At 41.6% G+C, this 22,732-nt stretch overlaps 1 protein-coding gene across 3 annotated transcripts in view; it reads left to right on the top strand.

Annotated features, from left to right (window-relative positions):
* KIAA0930 (KIAA0930 ortholog) overlaps window positions 1-21,018 on the top strand; it is a 53,967-nt gene extending 32,949 nt beyond the window's left edge. For 2 of the 3 annotated variants that reach the window (XM_062491767.1, XM_062491769.1), the window contains exons 3-10: window positions 1,613-1,720; window positions 2,911-2,988; window positions 7,257-7,358; window positions 7,778-7,918; window positions 9,956-10,150; window positions 12,270-12,432; window positions 14,419-14,574; window positions 16,258-21,018. In XM_062491767.1, coding sequence (XP_062347751.1) covers window positions 1,613-1,720; window positions 2,911-2,988; window positions 7,257-7,358; window positions 7,778-7,918; window positions 9,956-10,150; window positions 12,270-12,432; window positions 14,419-14,574; window positions 16,258-16,298 — 984 coding nt within the window. In that variant the 3' untranslated portion in view covers window positions 16,299-21,018. The remainder of the gene's footprint in view (window positions 1-1,612; window positions 1,721-2,910; window positions 2,989-7,256; window positions 7,359-7,777; window positions 7,919-9,955; window positions 10,151-12,269; window positions 12,433-14,418; window positions 14,575-16,257) is intronic. The other variant, XM_062491768.1, reaches the window with a different exon arrangement.
* The last annotated feature ends 1,714 nt before the right edge of the window (window positions 21,019-22,732 follow it).

Genomic DNA, 22,732 nt, shown 5'->3' with positions numbered 1-22,732 from the left:
ATTTATTTTTATTTATTTTTATTTTAATTTGTGTTGGAAGTGTCAAACTACATTCACCTCAGTGTTCTACACCATCATTTTATATTTGTCTCAGCTGCTTTAGTTTGTTAGGATAGGTAGAGTTGTTTTTATGTTCTGAGGCTATTTGTGATTTTTCATTTGCTTGTCTTTTAGTACAGCTGAAAATCTTGTACGTAGCTGTGTCCAGTCAGTAGTTCCAGTGTGAAACCTTTGAAAAAGTTGCAGGATGTTGATGCTGGCAGGTGCTACCAACACTGCTCCATCACTGGGCAGGGCAGAGAAAATACAATGAAAGGCTCATGGATCAGGAGAAGGGCAGAGAGAGATTGCTCACCAGTTGCTGTAACAGGCAAAGCAGACTTAATTCAGGGAATTTAGTTTAATTTATTACCAATGAAAAATAAAACAAAATCTTAAAAACACCTTCTCCCCTCCCTTCTTCCTGGCCTTCTTTTCTGTTTGTCTCTACCTCTTCACCCCTCTGGCAACACAGGGTCATGGGGAGTGGAGGTTATGGTTATTGTAAGTTCCTCATGCATTGCCTCTGCTTTTTTGTCCTTAGTGTAAGGGCTCATCACAATCTTTCTCTGATCTAGAGTGGGGTCCCTCCCATGGGAGAATCCTTCAGTGTGGATCCCTTCCACAGGGTCAGTCCTTCAGACACAGGTGGTTCCAGTCTAGGTCCCCCACAAGGTCACAAGTCCTGCCAGCAATCCTGCTCCAGTCTGGGCTCTTCTCCCTCACATACTGCCAGGATCCTGCTCCATTGTGGATTGTCCACAGGGTCACAGCCTCTCTCAGGTATCTACCTGCCCCTTCTTAAACCTGTTATTCCTGAGGTGTTGCCACTCTCACAGACAGGCTCAATCTTGGTCAGGAGCACATCCATCCTGGAGCTGCCTGGCTCTGCTGCATATAAGGGAAGCTTCTGGCAGCTGCTCACAGGAGCCATCTCTATAGCTCCCTTACTACCAAAACCTGGCCGTGCAAGCCCAGTACAAAGGAGTTTCCAAAATATCCTCTGTGGAGCACACAGGACCAACCTCAAGGGACACCTTATATGACTCTTGGGTATAGTCCTGAACAGGGCCAAGAGTTGGACTGGATGATCTTTGTGCCTGTCTTCCAAGTCAGCATGTTCTGTGATTTAATTATTGGATTTTGTCTTCCCAGAGACTCCCATGACGATGGAAAATAAGCAATAGCTATGGGCTGGACTGTGTTGAGCATTAGTGTAGTGACATGCTTGATTCTGAGGGACTGTATTAAGACAAATATGTATGTGTGTGCATCCCTCATTTTATTAATTTTATTTTTGCTGAAACATACCTGTTACAAGAAATAAATGAAGCTTCTGTCCAAAACTGAGGTTCTTCTGCACAGAGAGGTTCTCCTGCCTTTCTTCCCTGTTTTCCTATACGTCCCATGTTTCCACAGTTAATTTCCACACAAAGCCTTGCATCGTCAGCAAAGTCTGATCCTGACGGAAAACTAGGGAGCTACATGATGTGCAGCTTCTGATACCAGTTTTATGTTTGGAAATAGGTACCTCTAAGTAATAGTTTTCAAAGAGATGTGGTATTTTCATTAGCAGGTTGAAGTTGAAGTTTACCGGAGAGATTCTAAGAAGCTTCCTGGCCTGGGAGACCCCGATATTGACTGGGAAGAGAGTGTCTACTTGAACCTCATCCTGCAGAAGGTAACAGTCATGCTTATCTAATTTTCATTATTTATGCAGTTTCGCCTTTCAGAATCTAAATGAACGTAAACTGAGATTTTTATTATTTTTCAACAGAGTCCTAATAGCTTCCTACAAAAAACTTTAACTGTATGCAGTGAAGCTAGGCTGGGTTTTATGCTCTGTAGCAAGGTTTTGCAAAAGGAAGGCTTCATCCAGTTTAATGGTTTTTGAGAATGGATGAGACTTAGACAAGAAGCATTTTCATTAGAGTTCACTGGTGCAGCTAAGAGAGAAGAGTGTAAATGCAGTGTCATAAATTATGCTGAGGGTTACTGCTCTTCACAACAGAACTCTAATAAAATATTTGGTGGTAGGAGCATGAAGCCAGAACTAATTATTTCTTTAATTGACTTATAGGTTGTTTGGTTATTGTGTGTGCTACGTTATGGCTTAGGAAAGCTGAATATTACTGTAATAATTTGAGATCCCTTAAGAGATTTGCTCATTATGATCTCAGAATGGGAAACAGTTGGCTCAGGCACACATTCTGGAAAATAAATTGCTTTGATTCTCTCTCCTTCCTCCCAGAAGTCTCTTTGCAGATCTTCTCTGCAGAGAGAAGTTTTTGTCTTTATTTGATTCTCAATAAAACCAGGATACATTTGCACAGTCAGAATTCAGGGATGTTATTACAGCTGGGTATTGCTGTCCAGAGCTATTGCGCTTGCTCCTTGTAAGTTTTTTCAGGGTGGTTGGAAGAATGTGTTAGTGTTTTCTGATGTCTCTAACATGTCAGTGGTGTTCATTAGTGTCTCTTTTTCCCTGTTCAAAGGGAGGAAATATTTTCCATTTCTGTCCTAAAGTGTGTTTAGGGGTGGGTGTGCATGTATGTGTGCTGCTTATTCCCCCAGGTGCAATTAAGCTCATGTATAACAATATTGGCAGGACTTTCCTTATCCATTGGTTGTGCACCTCGAAAAGCTGCTGTACAGGAGGTTTCAGTGTCATTGAGTTAATGAACAAACACAGGCTTAAAAATTGTAGGCAGTTCTGTATAGTAAAGACAGTAAAGAAAATGGCAACACCAAAATATCTTACTTTTTAGACAGACAGCAAAAAAGAGACAGAATGTGTTCTGCTTCATGCACATGAATGTTTTGTTTTCCCAGCTCTAAATGTTAATTTCTCTGTCTGCTGCCCTGTTCCAGCTCGATTATGTGGTGACCTGTGCTGTGTGCACACGCTCCGATGGAGGAGATATTCATATTCACAAAAAGAAATCTCAGGTGAGCTTCTCCCCTTACTGCTTTGGATCAGAGATTGGTCTCCAGTATTACCAAATCCTAAAAACTACTCCTAAAAACTGGGGCAGCAGTTCTCAGGCCATTGTCTGACAGATTCATCCTTGTAAAGCATCTCAAGTCTTTGTATAGTGACATTTCTCACCAGTTACCACGTGAGATCTGAGTATCCTTTATATCCCCTCTCAAAGAATTGTGAAGATCCCTGCATGTTTCCGGGTGTATACCTTTGCCTACTGGATAGACAGGCAGGGGTGAGAGGGAAAGTGCCAGGGGAGGAAGGGGAATATGATGCCAAACTGTTCCCCAATCTGAGACTAAACCTGGAATTGAATGAGATCAGGATTATGAGGAGCCTTCAGGGTAAGTTTCTAATGTAGAGCTGCTAAATGGCAGACAGCTTACTGATTACCAATTCATATCTTTATTATTTTACAAGATTCTAAGTCTGTTAAATTGCTCATTCATTTCATCTCCACGCCATAGGCTTTTATCTTTTTTGTGCAGTTAATCCAGGGTTTAGCATAGTTGTAGAGACTGAATAACAAGCATAAAGGGGATAGGATCAAGAAACCTGAGGCTTCCCCACTCAATTTCAGTTTGCAATGTAGATCTTGCACTGGCTTCTGCTAGGTAGCAGAAATTCTTCTTTTAAAAGTTTCTTGTTGCATTTAAATGGTTGTTTCTCCCAGGCATTTCCGTCCCCTTAGTTCATGCAGCTGCTTGCGTGGCTTTACTTAAATAAAGCAATGATCTTTAGTTTTTAATCATGTTTAACCACTTTAAAAGAACTTTTGCTTTGCCTACCAACTGAACTAGCAATGCTGATTGTCTCTGTGATTTACATTGATTAAGCACACAATTTTTTCTTTAGGTGCTGTTGAGATGCTGCATTGCACTGTTGATTTAAGCCTGTTATTTCTCATTGCTTTTTTCTCTGTTGGCTAGTCCAAATTTCGCCCCAACTTCTGCAAATGTTTTTGAGAAAAATCTGTGAATATTATTTGCAGATCTGAAAATTAGGAAGGAGAAGATGAGGGATATGCCCTTACTGCATGTAAGCAGTATTTAGGATGAAGAGGAAGTTTTTTGTTCCTCCTTTCTAGAAGATCCTACTATGGGACTGCTTACAAATTCTTGTCTTCCCTTTTCCACATTAAACTTAGTACATACCAATAACATTTCAGCATCATCACGCTGATCTATAGAGAGAGCAAAGGCAACTCAGTATGCTGTGAAAGCATATTTGCAGTTGGGCATTTCAATGCCACATCCACTGTTGAGACTGTTGGTTTTAAATGAGGAAAATCCAGCTGGTTTGGATTTGCATTTCTGCTCCAATGGTTCTTGCTTTAGAAAATGTGTCTTCTCCTGCCCATGTGCAGCCAGATGTTGATGGCCTAAGATGTGCTGTCCTACTCAAGACCTATGACAAATCTATTCACACAAGTGGGTACCTACGGCATGAAGCCAGTATGAAAAGGGCTGACTTTATTTTGCAAACTGCTGGCTTGACAATAAGATCTCCACAAACTGTATTTTCTTCAGTTGTGCCCAACTGGAGATGAATTTGGGAGGGTGTTTTGTCATTCATTGGCTAGCATGAGAGCGAGGATGCCTGGAAAAGGTCCTTGTTTCAGGCATTGGTGCAAGTAGTATTTTTGAGGAATCTGATTGCTTTCTAATGATGTTCCTTGTCTTGAAGCAGCCTTTCTTTCTAATTGTATTCAATGTGTATAAAGGCTGCATAAGTACAAGTAAGGAAAAGCCACCCTCTCATGAGTATCTGATATCCTATCCTTAATTATGTTTTGTGTTGAATGGTTTGTAGCAAGAATGTCAGGAGCTTGACAGCCTGGTCAGATCCATAGCTTTCAGCATGTTCACAGTGGGCTAAGTTTTTATGGGTTTCTTTAATTCAAGGCTTTGTTTGTAAACAAATGTGGAAGCAAAAAAAGCTGCTTGGTGTGAATTACTTCTCCTTCCTTACCTACTCATTAATCTTTTTGGAATGGTAAAGTCTAAAGCCTTTAGCTATTTAAACAAAGTCACTGTAGGAGTTCAGGAACTGTTTGGGAGGGAGAAATGTACAAGAGGAAGTGATAGGAAACAAAACAAAAGCACAAGATACAGATGAGAAACCAAGTACTTCCTGTGAGCCATTGTCTTGGTTTTGTCACTGAAACTGCAGGAAAAGTAAAAACTCTTCAAAAACCCTATTGGTGTTACAGAATCAAAGCATTACTTTATTCTGGCCAGGATGTTGTTCTGGTCAGAAAACGCAGCAGAAATAATTTCACCACATATTGTCTGGGTTGTGCAGAGAAAATCATTCCATCACACATAAAGTTTACTAGATTTTGCACATACTTATTCAGTCAAAGCTCATAGAAATTAATTGGTTCAATGTTCATTGATCACACATTACACAGTTCTTAGTATTTGGTTTCCTGCTGGTTATCAATCTCTTCGCCTTAGATGTTAATTTAGGTTCTCATTCTTCATTCTCGTATCTCTCTTTTCCCAGCCCAGGTATCTCCCACACCTGGGGTGATGTTTGGAGTTAATGTTTGATAATGGTCATTGTCTTTTGTGTATCCTCTGTGCTACTCCCAGTCTGTTGAGATGTTAAGCTCATCAGGCCTGGAGTGAGGAAACAGTCCCCTGAAAAGAAAGTCCAATTCCCTTCCACCTGGGGCAAAGGTGAACAAAACCCCTGACTAAAGTTATATTAAAAAAAAATTTAACTTGGTATCATTTCCAACAGTTTGAGACAGTCTAAAGAGGTGGGCATCCTGAAATAAGTGACCTCCTCCTCCTTGGTTCCAACCAATCCCTCTCTCCCAACGAGGAATGAAATACAAGTAGATTTAAGTGGAAAAAAATAACATTTTGTTATCAAAGAGACACCAACAGTCAGGGGAAAGAAGTAAATAACTACTGGATACCAAACTGTTGTAACTGAAATCCCCATGGGAACAAAGAGAGACTGGAACTGCCAGAAGCGCCTGCTCCCAAAATGGCGCCTGCAGGAGGCAGCCCTGTGGCCAAGGGACAGAGGGAAGATGGCGTCACACTGTTCCCTTCCAAGATGGCGCCTCCCAGGTGACCCTGTGTCCCCAGGAACAAAGTGACAAGACGGTGGCAGCACCTAGTAGGAGCCCACAGAGCAGTCGGGAGGCAGATGGAAAGTTGCCAGCCTGTGTGGGGTCTGCAGCCGCTGCCTCCTGCCCTTTGTGGGCTCTGCCCCGGCTGTGGGGTGGGGAAAGGACCGGGCACTGCTGCAGGAGGCTGGCCTGGCCCGGGGAACTCGCCCCTGTCTTTTCTGGCTGGCAGCAGAGTTTGCAAAGTTCACTTTGAAACAGTTTTTACAGTTTATGGAAGTAGCTACAGTTGTGAACCCAGAGCTGCCACAAAAGAGAGAGACTCCCCGTAGTCTTCTGTCCTGGATGGGCTTGGACTAAGTGAGGGCTGCTACAGGTGGGCACCTGTGGAATTTGCCCCCAGACAGCCCAATATCGCTACTGCAGTCTCCCTAGACAAGGAGAAAAACAAACAAAATGAAGAGAGAACAAAAACGGGAAGGAAACTCTTTGCCTGGACAAAGACCAAGTAGCTTATGAAGTGAATACTACACAACCAAGAGCTTGGAAACTGCCTCCGCACTGATTTCAAAAATGCCCACAACAGCACCCCCCACACACAAGGTCTGTAGCTGTAGGGCTGTAAAGATACAGTAACAGTTTTTGGGTGCAGATTGATACGGAATAAAATAACATTACCAATCACCCCAGGACAGCCACACCTACTGTTTCTGAGGGAGGTTGATCTTAGTGTGGTATTAAGTAAACAACAACAAATTAAAGTGTTGGGTCAAGATGCTTCATGGTAACTTGCACTGTGGCATTTTTCTTTGCAGTGTACTGAAGGAGCTTAAAGGCATCTGAAAGTGGTGATGAAGTACGATGGTGTACTGTAGTATGGTGAGAGGTCAGATACATACAGGGACATTTACTGTGAAGCAATGAGTTTTTTATTACTTGCCTGTGAAAACCAAGGATTTCTCAAGTGCCATTGTTGCAAATATGGCTTTAGTCAGAAACCAGATCAGCTGTGCTTGCAGGATGTCCCCTATCTGTAGTGTAAGTGAGCAGTGCCTGCCTGAGGTGTTTTGCAATTACTTGCCTTTTGTTTGGTCTATCTGTTCCCAAGCACTTTTAACTGAGAAGTATCTTTTTCTGCATCTTTCTCAGCAAGTGTTTGCGTCTCCGAGCAAACACCCGATGGACAGTAAAGGAGAGGAGTCAAAGATCAGCTACCCCAATATATTTTTCATGATTGACAGTTTTGAAGAGGTGAGTTCCTTGTTGCAGCAGCAAAGTTTTGTCCTATTCTAGTCTTATGTTCTGATTAGCTGTTTTCTTGTACCTTTTGAGCAAATGTTCTTGGCCAGTTGAGGGTTATCTTCTGCCAGATCTTATTTTATTTAAACTTCTTATTTCTTTAATGTTTTAAATCTGATCTTAAAGCTGGATTTTGGCATCAGTGTTGATGATGGGCTAAAGCATGGCAGGCTGATGTGAGAGCTGCTCATCTCAGCAAGTGATTTACAGTGTGCACTGCCTGGAGTCTGGTTGTTTTGAAAGGTTGGGGTGGAACATTCTGCTCCCTTTCAGTTTATATTGAAACTTCCTTGGGGTGTAAGGTAAGCCATGGGAATCTGAATGTATTTTGATTTGAACAACTTTGCATCATCATCTTGCATCTTTGGCAGGTTTTCAGTGACATGACTGTGGGAGAAGGAGAAATGGTGTGTGTGGAGCTAGTGGCCAGTGATAAAAGCAACACCTTCCAAGGGGTGATTTTCCAGGGGTCCATCCGTTATGAAGCACTCAAGAAGGTCTATGACAACAGGGTAAGGAGCTTCTGAAAGACAATGTCCTTTGCAGAAATGGTGCTCTGACTAGATTTTCTTTGAGGCTGAGGCTGTCAGCTTTTTGTCCTATTAGATCAGCTGCATAATTGTCTTTGTCTTGCCTTTGAAAGTTAGCTGAAACCTACTGTTTCCAGCTCAGATAACTGAGGGTATTCAGACTGGGGTCTATTCCTCTGCTGTTTGCCAGAAGGAGGGAAAGTAGGAATATGTAGTCAAGAGTGTGACACAGGAATGGACCTGAACAGCAGTTCTTGGAGCCCCTTCATTTTCTTGAAAAGTCATAGATATTTCTTTATTCAGAGAAGGTCTGATTTCATGGGAGATTTTAAACTCTGCTAACTACCTTGTGATAAAGTGTATTTTTCTTCACTGTATTTTGCACTCATGGCTGTTTTCAAAAGACCCCCTGTAACTGCCACTGAGAGTAGCTTTCTTTGCTTTCTACAGAAACATGAAAAATCAGCACTTTCACTTTCAAATTCAGTACTTAGTGCTGAAATCAAGACTCAATAAACTTCTCAAATGGTTTATTGTGAAGACAATCCTGAGATTGTTTTTTTTAGAAACAAACAGAAGAAATTCTCACAGTATCTACTGTGCCTCTAAATTTCTCTTTGTTTCTACACTTTTCAGGAGAGGTCCTAAATAATTTCCCTTCTCCCTGTTTTAAATGTGAGCCATTACATTCTTCCATCAGGCTTCTGAGAAAACATGAAACAAAAGTTGTTTCTCTCCCACCATCATCCTGTGGCCTTACACTGTCAGCAGCTGGGTTATTAAAATCAGTGGAATGCAGAATCACTGAAGACAACATAAAAAGAAAGCCCTGCACTGGAAAGATAAGATTTGATGTGGGAAAGTCACCTCAGAGCCTAGGAATGTCGTGATTGACCACATAGCTACTTCACATTATTTTGTTAGATAAATAAAATTATTAACTCTTCAAATATTTCATTATGGCCAGAGGCAAAACTCGAAATTTTACCATTCTTTTTACAGAACAGGGGCAATCTCTTATGTTTTTGAAGATTACTTGATTTCAGTTGTTTCAGGAAAGGTTTAGATTGAATACTAGGAAAAATTCTTTTACTGGAAGACTGGTCAAGCACTGGAACAGGCTGCCCAGGGAAGTGGTGGAGTCCTCAGACCTTGAGGTATTTAACAGATTTGTATATGTGATGCTTAAGGACAGGATTTAGTGGTGGGCTTGGCAGTCTTTGGTTAATGATTGGACTTAATGATCTTAAAATTTGTTTCTAACCTAGATTATTCTATGGTTCTGTAATTCTCAGTACAATACAAGTTGATGAGCATCTTGGCCTTTTCATAAACTGATGAAAATTGCAATAAGTCACTTAAACTTATGGATACAAGCTGAAAATTTAAGGCAACATTTCACTTAGCAAAACCTTGACTGTTTTCAAATTGGTCTGTTCCTTTTTTCAGTTCTCAGTTCAATTTTCAGTTCAGTTGTGCTGACTGGAAATTGAGCTCCTGTGTCTGTTGAGGGGATTTAAAGCTGTCAGGGTGTCTTGGTGAGCCATGCAGTGCAGGTTAGTTATGCCTGGGGCTGGTTCCTTATATTTTGTCCTTGACCGTGTGGACATAAAAATGTCAGAAATTACTTGGCACAGAGTAGTGACCCAGTTGTGGGGTGTGCTTTGCTGGTTTGAGGCATCTGGTGGGTGTATGTCTACTGCTTTTTGGATTCAAATGAGTGCCCCAGCACAGGCTGCATTGAGTTGTGTGCATGCCTGCATGTGCTCTCATGTGCCACAGTGTGTGGGCCTGGATAAAGTGTGCCTCAGTGTGCCACTGCTAACTCTGCCTTTTGGATGGCTGAAGGAGTTTGTTCTTCTCAGATTCCTTTTGGAGATCACTTCAGATTGTGGCTTAAAATGTTTCTTAGGAATCATTATCCACTATGATTCTGACTTTAATGCTTTCAGAGGATGTTACTTTCAAGTTGTAGAGCTGTTATTACTTGTTTTTCTCTCCTGTCTTGATGCATTGTAGGTGAGTGTTGCAGCTAAGATGGCTCAGAGAATGTCTTTTGGCTTTTATAAATACAACAACATGGAGTTTGTCCGAATGAAAGGACCACAGGGAAAAGGACATGCAGAGATGGCAGTGAGCAGAGTTTCCACTGGTGACACTTCACCGTATGGGACAGAAGAAGATTCAAATCCAGACTCCCCAGTGCACGAGAGAGTAAGTAGCAGACAGAAATACTCTCTTAGGGTGAAACATGAAGATGCTTGTTCCAAAGCCAGGAGACAGGCTGAAGCTGGGGTTAATTCCCATCTAGGTTCTGATCTTAGGTTTGCCTTTGTGTAATTTGATAGTATTCAGTATGTGAGATGGATGCTTTAACACAGTTTCCCCTGAGCAAATGCTGAATACAGAGATGACTGGATGATTCATACTTCTGGGGGAGTGTTTTGTTGAAACAACGATCTTGATGCCAGGGAAACCAATGATTCTGCCTGTTCTGTAAAAAAAAAAAGTACATTCCACTTCTGTGTGAAATGGGATTTACCTAGAAACATGGAATTTCTGTATTATATAGGATGCTTGCTAAACCTCACAGTAAGTGGTGCTTTTAGGTTTTGCCACGGAGGAATACTGCCAACACGAAGCCTGTATAATGCTAAGGCAAAGATCACGGATCCAGATGCAGCATGGTATTCATACATATGCTTAATTTTAATGCAAGTGCAGTAAAATGGCAATAGAATCAGACCACAGATGCTGATCTGGCCTTTATTCAATCCTGAGCCTTATTTTCTATTAGGACATTTTACCTGGTTAATGGGGATTAGGCAACATGTCTTCAAAATACCTGCACAGACCTGGGCTGGGTCAGTACATGATGGAGTCTAGCATGGTTTTCTGTGTAGGGCAGCTAACCTGTGCCTTTTAAAGATCTGCAGAACAGCTTCTAGAGGTCTCCATGCAGGCGGTGTGTTTTTTGTTTCTGGTTTCGTAAAAGGCCACATGAGCTACCAGCAAAGAACTCACTAACTAGATATTCTTGCTCTCTACCACAGAAACACAGCCTGAAGAAATCAGGCATGGAGGGACAACATGATCTTTTGTCTCCAAGGCTTCCAGTGTCAGCTGGAAAATGTCAGATTTGATAATGTGTTACCACTGCTTTTTGCTAATGGTTTTAACACTGATATGTCTGTTTCTGGTTCCCCCCAGAGTGTGATATGAAATGACTTCCAAATTAAAAACAGACAAGCACAGATTAGAAATGAAGTATGCTGGGAAGAGGATCAGTTGGGTGCTACAATGCCTTTCTTTTATTTTTTTTTTAACATTAGTGGTAGAGGGACAACATGGAGTATTTCTGCATTCAACCTGGCTTGGCTGCCATCATCACTCCATGTCACCTCCCTCTGCATTTCTTTGGACAGATATGAGCAGTGTCATGTGCCAGCTCAGGGGTTATTAAATTGACTGTGTGAAGAAGCGAGGACAAGATAAAAGTTGCTCACATCCATTAGCAAAGTAGTTATCCCTATTTTCTTCCCTTTGAAATGAAACTATTAAAATACTGTAATCAAAGCCAGTACATCAGCACTATGTTTCAGTTCTCTCTGAAACCGATGTACTTGGCTGTAATTGTAGTGTACTCGATGGCAACTGTTGCTCTGAAGAAAGGGTGTCTCCATAGTTTTGTCCCTAACTTGAGTTTTACCACAGACAGTTCCCCGTATTTGTCATCACTTGGACTAACCAGATCTTCTGAGGCACCACAGCTTCATTTTCTCCTTTCAGTGTTGAAACATGACACACATAAAAGAGAACATTGACTTCACTTCTGCCTCAGTGTGCTGGACTCAGAAATTTGTGACCCTCCTCCCCAGGACATTGACCTTCCACAGGGATCCCAGGGGACAGCCTTCCCAGTAGGGAAGCTGCTGCCTTGTATCTATCAAAGAAATGAAGATGCACATTTTGTGTGTTCAATACAGTACATTCTTAGCATATTAAGTTTCCTGCATTTCAACATCCAAAAATAAGATTGACATTCTTGTTGCCTAAATTACTAATTTAGTGCTGTTATGACTGTAAATTCCTGTTAAAAGTGATCATCTGAGGAGAGAAGTTTTTCATTATTGATGTAACAGTTGAGGGTTATGATATATCAAAATATTTTCCCCTTGAGCATCTTGAGGTGATTGTTCAGTTTAAATTCTCTAGTCACTTTGATAAAACAGAGCTAGATACCAGTCATCAGTCTGATTTTTGTGTGATTGCCTTGTGGCACATGGAGGGAAAACCAAGAGTTTCTCCAGCATTTCTTTTATTTCCCTTTCAGGTTACTTCTTTCAGCACACCACCAACCCCAGAACGTAACAACCGCCCATCCTTCTTCTCCCCATCCCTCAAGAGAAAAGTGCCCCGAAATCGAATTGCTGAGATGAAAAAGTCCCATTCAGCAAACGACAGTGAGGAGTTCTTCAGAGATGATGATGGTGGAGGTGAGAGAAGTATTGACAGCTAAACAGGCTTGTCTGGAGAGGGCACAGAACTTTGGAAAGGGATCCCAGTGCAAGAAGGTTTTCAGGGTGGAAAAACAAGAGCTCCACATACAGCCAGTGCCTTTCTGAAAATGAGATTTTTCACAGGCTTAAGCATCTCTTGGAAGGCTGGAGCCCACAGATCCTGAATATGTTAAAACTTATTTCTTTTATATGGATCGTTTTGAGAGAAACTGGAGCAGCTGTGATCCTCCCCCTTTCCCAGATCCCACAGTCTCTGGAGACACTTCTCCAGGTATAGTGGGTAGGGCAACTCAGCAACAAGTTCTTTGAATTCTGCTTTGATACTGATGCCTAGAGAGACTACCTTGAGGCTGCCCAGGATAGAACAGAGTTCATTGTGTTTCCCTGGCAGCCCTCATGGGTTGTGCAGTGACTACTCAGGATTGGCTTGCGGGGTCTGTTCCTAGAGTGTTTAATGGTAATTATGGCCATTCTTTTTATTTTCATATCCTTTTCCTTCTAATATATTTATGGAAGTAAATAAATTCTAGGTTTTTCAGATATTGTATAGCATTCATATAAAATACCAAGAAATGTTTTTTAAGTGTTTTGACCTTATTGTTCCTCATCTGAAAAATAAAGAGGAATATTTTAACAGCTTATGCTAGGAAGCTTGATTTATTCAAAGATGAGTTTTCTACAAGGAATAATAAATGCTATTCTTTTTTACAAAATTCAGAAACCTGAGTGTCCTACCAGTGCTCCTCAGGACCTGCAGTTGTGAAACTCTCTTGCTTTGGCATGAAAAAGCCAGATGCAGATGCAGAAGATGCAGAGATAGGAGCAGGAATTTGAGTTCATCTTGGCTTTGTGGGTGGAGGAAAAGATGTGGATTGTGTAAAGATCAGCATTGTCCTTGGTACAGCCAGTGCTGCTGCAGAGTTGCCCCAGTGCAGACTAGGTGCTGAATAGGAACAGCCTGTCAAGGCCCACTTCAGTGGCTTTGCTGTGTGCAAGCATGATACACTGGGAGAGTTGTGCTTATTGCAGCTTCCAGAGTCAACTCCTTCTACCCTGATCACCACAGTGTTCCTGGCATTGCGGTCATGCATGGGAAGAGGTAATAGACAGCTATACGTGTGTAGGGAAGGAGGGAAAGATTTTCACAGGTTTTTTTTCCATCCCACATTGTTTCACATCTTTCTAAAGCAGCTGCCACCACGTATTTTTCTTCACTGGATCAGGATCTGCTTTCAGTTCCAGACATTGGATCACTCTGGTTCAGAATCAATATGTTGATTTTTAACATCTGATTTTAGCACTGTGGGGGAGGGCTGAATTTTACAGGAGCAATAGAGCAAAGATTTTAAAACACCCCAAAAATGCAGTGCATGGCTGTGGCAGAGACCTTTACCTACAAAAAACTCCTCTGGCCTACAGGCGACTCAGTATCTTTTTGTTTTCAAAGTTGCTTGGGGGCACCTAAAGTAGTTCTGAGAACACTGGCTCAGCTGAAGGGTTCTAGGTCTGGCTCAGGGTGTGCGTGGAGGTGTGCTGGAGGCTGAGGTATTAATGTCAAATCTCCCCATGTCTGCTGGTTGGCAATTTCCTTCAAAGTAAACAATTTCTATTTTGTTACTCTGGTGAATTTCTGCATGAGTAAGTACTTAATTTTAGGGCTATTCTACGATTTCATGTATGAGGGAAGGCTGAGTTGGTGTTCTGCTGGTGCAGTAACACAAGCCCTCTCTTGTCTGTCTGTTGTTTTCAGCTGCTTCTGCTACCATTTATTAGCTTCATTATAAATGGTGAACTCTGTGCTAGGCAAGATCTATCTGGTTTTAAAAAATCAGTTATGAGAGTGTCCTGCATGTGAACTGTCTTTGAACAATGAATAGGAGGCTTTCCTCTTTTTTTGGGTTTCAGAAGTGTTCCAGTAAAGTACAATCCCTTGAGGCTTGCTGTCTCTCCCTGCCTTTACAGATCTGCACAACACAACAAATCTCCGGTCGCGGTCCCTGTCTGGAACAGGACGCTCCCTGGTGGGCTCGTGGCTGAAGCTGAACAGAACAGATGAAAACTTTCTACTCTATGCACACTTAACATACATCACTTTGCCATTGCATCGAATTTTGACAGGTGAATTTTGACATGTGTTGTGCACAGCCTACCATACTGAGGGATTCTGCTGTTAAGACAGAGGAACAAGTATTTCTGTGTAATGCTGTTGTAAATAGGAATTTATTTCCATTTAGAAGAACTTACAGATTCCAGTAAAAAACATAAGACCTTTGTAATTAAGGATGGATTTTGAGCAATGTTTCAGCAGAATTCATAATTATTCCTTATGATCATTGTGTTGATAGTCTTACAAGAATTTTTAGCTGGAGTTACCAAGCTTACTCTCTCTCACCACAGGCATTTTGGAATTCACAGAAGATGTATTGTTTCTGCTGGCATTTAATTTCTGCTCAAGAAGGTGGCACAAATGCCTCCATGCTCAATTACTGACTTTGAGCTTGAACATCCTTTCTGAGACTTAATTTGTTGAACGTACAGTTGCAGGAATTGAATTATATATTGAGATACGTTGAGTATATATTGAGAAATAGGGCATGAAATTTCTGGGCTGTAAGGCAGAATTTTCGTCTGCGATTTTTCCCTACCCACATTTGTTTTATCTTAACACGTTGTGTAGGCCCTGTTTCCAAGGCCTTGTTGTAATCAATGTATTTGTGCCAGTGGCAGCTTTCCAGGTAGCAGGAGCATTACATGTGGGGCAGAGTGAAGTGGGAAAGGTGCTCATTTCTCTTGGGTAGTTCAGGAAACCTGTACTAAGATGCTAAAATCCCAGTGATAGTGATCTAAGTACTTTTTTAAATGCCTTGAGTTTATTGATAAGACTTCACTCTGACCGTTCTGTCCATGTTGGATAATCACACTTCTGTCACCTTCTTGGCATATGTCAGATGATCCAGTCCACAGTCATCGCTGTGGCCCTTCAGTGGACTCCCTCCACTATGTTTAATTCTTTAAAGGTGTGGCTTGAGCCCTCTGGAGCTGGGGATCCATTTTTGTTCATGTCATCCTCTTTGTGCAGTTATGTTTGATCAGCCTTTTTATTGTGTGCTCCTTTTTCCATGTTCCTTGTTCTTTGTATAGCCTTGAAAAGGACATCACAGCCCAGTTTCCAGATATTTCTGCCTAGTGCCCTGCCATGTTGATTTTACTGCCTATATTTAGAAAGGTGCCTTTGATTACAACACAAGTTTTAAGGCTCATAATCTGTCCCACTTGCACAATATGGAATTGAGGAGCCAGAAAGATGAATGTTCTTTTATGGCAGCTTTTTTGAGCGCAGAAATGTAGGCTTTGGGCTCTAGAAAAATTGAAAGAGTTGAATTATTTGTCCCCACAGAAGTTTCCTTAAGGGACTTGGGGATGTTGCATTTGTCCGTTCAAGAATGGGAAACCCCTTGGCATTTCTTGTTAATGGCACTTAACACTTTTTTCCCTGGAAAATATTGCCCTTCCCTGTCTAACATATGTTGCTTTATCCCAGTATAAATGATAGTAGATCAGGTGGCCTCTCCGTATGATGGGATGTATTTGCAGTTTGTCATCCTTCAGTTCCTCCCAGGTGCATCCTGATTAACTCACATTTTAACAGGCAAAGCCATGTACTCATTGTGTTTTAGACTCCTGGTGGGCTGTGCCACAATCCACGCTTATGCCTCCAGTTTTTCATGCTTTCTGGTGCTGTGGCTGCTTTCAGAAGCCTCTTAAGTTGGCTGTGTCTCTTTGTTTCTCTCCCATGCCCAGATATCCTGGAAGTGCGGCAGAAACCAATCCTGATGACATAGCAGAGAGCGGGCACTACCTTGGAGCCTTGCTGCCAAGTGCCTATCCACAGCGGTTTTCTGTGCTAACACTACCATCTAGTGTCAGGAACATAGACCTCCGCAGGAAAAAGGGAAGTCCAGGAATACCAGCCGATCAAAAGTGCCTCTTTCTTCTTTCCTCTGCTGTCACACGCCGAATGCCCACATCACTGGAGTGTTTTGACTGGAAGAGGATTTTCAGCAAGATAAAATGAGAAGGGGCTGCGTTTAAACTGAGTCAACATTTTATGGACAGTTTGCTACTGTGTTTACTTTCTAACTAAGAAGCCAACAATATGTAGAGAATGTGCTAAACTTTATATTCTTTGGGAGAAACATTCTAAGAATTTCATAATGGTGTGCTATTGGACATCACTCCATAGACTCTGGCCATACCCTCTTGTCTGATCAGCCGTGTGTGAGCACATGTGAGTGTGTGTGTGTGTGTGTGTGTGTGTGTGTGGGAGAGAGCAGCTTCCTGCTAAGGGAACAAAAGGAAAAATATACATTGCTCTTTAGGTATGTGCAGCAGGTCTGGTCAGAGCTTAAAAGAGGCTGAAAATGTTCCCATTTTTCATGTGTCAGTGTTAGGACAGGTGAACTCTGCTGACAGATTTCCTTATCTACCAAAGAACAGCAACATTTTCATCCTCAAGAACTGGCTAAGAAAATGAGCCAGTGAAAAGAAGGCTAAAATGTGCTGCTATAGTAAAGCTGAGGTTCATCTCCAGTTACTAATGCTGCTTATCTTTCTCTCAGCTGAGTCAATACCAGTTTGAGTCTAAAGTGAAAAAACAGGAGATTGTAATCAGTCTCCAAAGGCCTAAAACCTTACCAGTAACCCATCCTCCTGCATGCAACGGACTTGAGAGTTTGTAGTCATCCTTTGTAGCCAAGGAGGGCATGGGAGCTGCTTTATGGTCAGGCAGCTTGCAGCCAAACCACTTTTGGTTGTTACATGCTGAATCAAAGAGCTTTCTTGAAATACAAATGATGGAAATGTAATTCTGTTCTGAAAAGTGACTAAAAATTGCATAGGAGGTCTGAAAATGGTGTGTCAGGAGCTCTCAGGAAAACAGCCTTATGTTTACACATGAAGTTCAGCTCTCTCTAAACAGCAAAACTGCTGTCCTTGACATTTGAAAACAAAATGATTGAATGCTGAGGTTACTGTGCTCTGGCTGGCTATTTTGATGAGAGCCAGTACATACTTGGGTCTATTTAGTGGGAGGGGTGGCCTGTCCCTTGGGGCACGTGAGATTTCAGTGCATGCACAAAGGGAGAGCAAAGATGCCATTTTTGTCACTTTTCAGACTCTGAGCACCTAAACCTGATGCTGTGGCATGTGCTCTAAGCCTGAACCTTTGTCTCCCTCATACCTGGTCTTTCCCAAGTGCTTTGTTGTTACTTTCGCAGTAGCATCTAATGACTTAACCTCTCAAATAGGACTTTCTGCTTGTTTTTCCTCAGGCTAGATTCCATGGAAATAGCTCCACTTCAGCATAAAGGCAGACCAAATTTGCCCTTCAGGTCGACCTGATGACTCCACCATGGTAAGGAGGTCTGTCTGTATTTGAGGCCAGCCTGGAAGCTGTCATCTTAGCACAGCATGGCAACCTTTCTTACACTGGCAGCATGAGTGTATGACAGGGACAGCTGACCAGTTTTCACTTGGCTTCAAATGTGTCACAAGGTGTTTGAAAAATGTTCCCTTTTGTCATTACCAGCACAGCCACTTTTCATGCTGCAACCTTAGAATGTTGCCTGTGGTCTGTGTGGATGTGAAGGTGTTTCCATCATCTAACCTGGTTGCCCCAGGCTTTCTCCCTGAACCTGGGGAGAGGTGGAGTCCTCACTCAGCAGCTGAAGTGCCCTCTCAAGGAACTTGCCAGGCAGCCTGGGTGGGTACCTGAGATCCCACAGGTAGCGTGCCTGGCATCAGTCGGTACAAATATTCTCTCTTTGCTGAGAATTCAACCACTTCTCAGCTAGAAAACAAGCCTCTCAATGTGCTCCTTACTCTGTGCTTTCATACTGCTGGACTGAGCAAATCAGTGCTTGGATTTCCTTCAGATGTTCATTGCAGAGGGAAGGGAGAGAGGGTTCACATTTGTACTAATCATGACAATTGATAACTTTTAGTCAGGCAGCCAGAAGAATAATGTAAAAATGAAGTGTATCCAGATAGGACCCTCAGTGGTAGGTGCCTGAACACTTCTCAGTGGACAGGAATTTGTAATGCTCCCTTGGTGTTGTGTATTATGTTTAGGTGGCTTAACTTTGTGTGATTTGAAAGACTGAGAAAATCTTGCTGTGTAAGATTTCAAAGCAAATGAGGAATGATTCTGAATGCATTTGTTTAAAAGCCGTGCTATGGAAGGTGCAGTTTAGATCCTACATCTGTGTTTCAGGAGGTATCATCTGCTTTGTTACATGTCTGTGGTTGGATTTTGATGTCTAGTGTTTGAAGGGCTGTAATGTCCTGAAAAAAGTAAATTTATTTCTTGTATCTTGCTAGTGGGATATGCTATAGGTACATTGAAGACTCACCTTTTCTAGTAGAAAAGGACTACAAGTATGCCCTCATGGACATCCATGGAAAATAGAGGTCAAAAAGTCTACTGAATGTCAATAGTGCTCTTTTGGAAGCAAAGATGTGCCAGATTCTCAGTTATTCATTCTTTAAACAACTGTCTTAGACTTCTTATGTATAGCCAGTGGTTCCCACTTTTTGTTATCAAATTCCACATTTTGTTCTACTTTTAATCGAAAAGTTTTGTTTGGGTCAGGATGGCACAGCTGGTCCCTTAGCATGCTATTGCACTACATCAGAAGAGAAAAGTGAATGTTAGTAAGAACCTCTCACCCTATTAATTTGGAGGAGGTTTAATTCTGTAGCTCCTAAGCAGTAAACTGGATTCAGCCCCTGTTGGCCATGGAAGTAATTGCTGCAGATGGAGCTGGCATGTCCTGCAGTGCCATGAAGGCTTCTTTGGCTGTCATTGTCTTAATGGCTGGAGCACAGTAGGTTTCATTAGTTATGCTGATGTTTGAAGATGCAGCTCAGTTAACAAATTTGGGAAACTCTGCAGAACAGCTTTCTTTCTTTTTGGAATTCTGCCATACCTCATTGTTCAGTTAATTCCTTCCATCCTTCTGCCCATTCACTCCCTCTGGAGATCAGGGCTTCCCACTCAAACTCTTCATAGATGTTGTATATTGATAGATGTCAAATACAAGGATGTGAATCTTTCCACCCATAACAAGTTTTTCACTGCTATTGATTTAACCAGTATAAAAAGTTTTATTGTTGGGGGTTTTTTGTTTTGGTTTGTTTTTTTTGTTGTTTTTTTGAGAAAGCTCTTAAATCAATTATTTTGTGCTAGCTGATTATTGCTCTGCCTTAGAAACCACCATGTATGTGAAATTATATTCTCTTATTGCCAGGACAAGGCAGATTCCAAATCTCCTTTTAAAAGAAGATGCTTTTAGAAACTCTTTGAGTCTTTCAGCTGTCTTGGCTAATCCTGTTTGTGTTGGTCCCTGTTCCTTCTCTTTTTATTCTCCTGGTCTTCATTGTTTACAAGGCTTGGGCATGTTGGGCTGTGGATTGCTGTTAATATTTTTATAGTTTTGTATTTCTGGGCATGCTGTGCTTTCCAGAAAAGATAATTGTATGCACAGGGGGCTTTTCACAGTAATATATTTTTCCCAAAGTATTATTTGGACAGTGAAGTCCTTGGCTCTGCAGGCAGATTTCTTCCAGCAGACCCTCATGTACAGAATTCCATCTGGTCACTGAAGTTCTGTATGGATGTGGAAACCAGGGAAATAGACTACACTGTTAGACTATTGACCTGCTTCTTGCCAGTCATTAATTTTTCCTCTTTGAGATGATTGCTTGTCCTGTATTTTGTAGTCTGAAGCTTCCATATTAAAGACAGATGTAAGATAAAATCTTCAGAAGTGCCTAAGCCCTGTTGTTACCCAGTGGGGTTTAAGAACAAATTTTTATTTAGGAAAATTATTTATTAGTCCTAAATTCTATCTGTGTTGTGTGTAGCAGTGTCAAGAAATGACAAGTTTATAGTTCTTGGATGAACAGTGTCTCTCATATGAGTTCACCCTTTGTATTTGAAAAACCCTCATGGTTTCCAAAGGTCATGGCTGAAAGCTCTGGAAAGTGGATTTCCTGTGGTCACAGCAATCAGATGTCTGCAAATGCCTTACACATTCTGCAAGGTGTGACTGCAAGTGTTTGGTGCTGGTGTGTAGAAATTCTTTGTCAAAAATAGGTACGGTAGAATCCAGTTAAAGGCATTGTGATGTAAGTAGCTTTTACTCAAAACCTTAAACAAAAGAGTATTTTACACCAGAATGTAGCTATTTGGATACTTGGTCAAGATAACACAAGTCTACAAGCAGGTTGCAATGTTGAACGTTCTCTGTGTAAATATATAAATATTCTCAGCCTGATTTTATCAGCCTAACACATGTTGCATGGTTTGGGTTTTATTTGTCTCATCGATCATCGGTGTTGCTTTAAAGGTGATGGGTTGAAAATTGTGCTGGCAACTGTACTGAGCCATTTGAACAAAGAGCAAGGAGAACGTTGTGCACCAAAAATAAAGTTGACTGTGATTATGGCAGCAGTGAAGAAAGTGTTGGACCCTGCAGCAAATAAACAGACCTCTTTAATGACCATGAACTCTGTTAGTGGTGTTTTCTCTCTGGTGTGCCTGGTGGTGGTGGAGTTTGGATGTATTCCTTCCTGGTGGCAGGCACCAGTGGTGGAATAGTGCTCCGTGGCACTCGGGTAAGCATTGCCAGACGGATACTTCTGTGGCAGATTGGCCTCATTGCTCTTTGTTCTGATTGCACTTGGAGCAAAGCCCAACTTCTGATCCTGCTACGGAATCTCTAAGTGATCAGTTTCTCACAACTTGACATTGGATAAGGGGGAAGAAGGTAAAAGTCAGCGTAGTCCTGAATTTGTTTACAAAAGGTTTTTGTTCTTGCCTTTACAACAGCCCTTCTTATCTGATCTGTGGTTTGCTGTAAACTTGATTATGTAGTCAAGAGTATTTATGTTTGTGCAGTGTATAATAGTGAGGACTGATGGCTGTAATGGTTTCTTCCTGATTAATTCAGGAAGAACTTCTATGTGGGTTTGTGCATTGTCACACAAGTGAGATTGCATTTAGATCTGCACTGCTTACACTGCCTTGAATTGTGTGAACTGGCAGGGATCTGCCTTGATTTAAAGACATGCAAGGCTCTGAATCCTCCCTCTCCACTTGATTTTTGTGACTAACATTTCACAGTAGAAGAAACCTCCAGGGGATTTTTCTGTCTAGGTTAGTTAAACACTCCTTGAACAAATGTTACCAACTATGTCCACGAGTTGATATGCTGATGATTTCATTTCAAAGAGTCCCAGACGAGGATGTTTTATGAATCCATGTGGTAGGTAACAACATTTATCCTAAGCCATGTGTGATAGCTCAGAGACATGTGCGATATTAGGGACAATTAAAACACAGAGCTTAAGAACAGGATGTCTCAGTTCTTTACATGGATATTTGAGCAGATTGTTGGCAGTGTTGTTTTGTGACTGCTCACGCAGCTGAGCAGGAATCTTAGCTGGCTGGGAAATGCTAAAATATGGCTTTGAAACAGGCTGGTTTTTTTTGTTTGTTTTTGTTTTTTCTTTTCTCCTTGTATGCTTTAAATTGAAAGGTTTCAGAAGCAACCATAATGGAAAAGCATTATTTAAATCAGTACATAAGGTAAAAAGCAGTAGAACCTCATGAGTGGTGGTAATGAACCTCCCCTGCTTGGTTAGTCATTCAGGAGTTTGGACAGGAAAAGGGCTTTGGGCAGCCAAATTAACTCATGTTCTTTTGTCCCGGAGTGTTGTGTGCTGCCTGGCCACACCTGGAGAGATCCTCCCAAGAATTACCCTAATAGTGCTTGGCACACAAATTTATCATCAAGTTCTGATTATTCATAGTAAAATCACACTTTGGAGATTAAAAGAAAACTAGGTGTGTATGTTAGCAAACAGTTATTGTTCTCAGAAGTGTGTACTGTTCTCAGAAGTGTGTTGTTCCTGAAACTCGTAGTGAAACTTTGCAAAGGAGTAAAATGAAGGAAGAGTGTGGGTCTGATTTCCCATTAACAGAGTCAATGAGAATCTGGGAGGAGCTGATGCTCCTCAGGTAAGAAAACATTAAAATACATCAAGGAAAACTTGAGTTAATTCAAACTGTCTCCAGCTTGGTTCCTCACAGAGGTAAGCATGAGATCTATTTATTTCACTGTTGGAAATAAGTAATTTATGCTTGGTTATGCGAGGAAACTCTTCCCCAGGACAAGCTAGTTGGCTTTTTCTAGCAGGGTTAATGTTGACTGAG

The sequence above is a fragment of the Cinclus cinclus genome, chromosome 4 (assembly GCF_963662255.1).
Source record: "Cinclus cinclus chromosome 4, bCinCin1.1, whole genome shotgun sequence".
NCBI lineage: Eukaryota > Metazoa > Chordata > Aves > Passeriformes > Cinclidae > Cinclus > Cinclus cinclus.
Note: the sequence above shows the minus strand (reverse complement) of the source record. Positions and strands in the feature narration are given on the sequence as shown.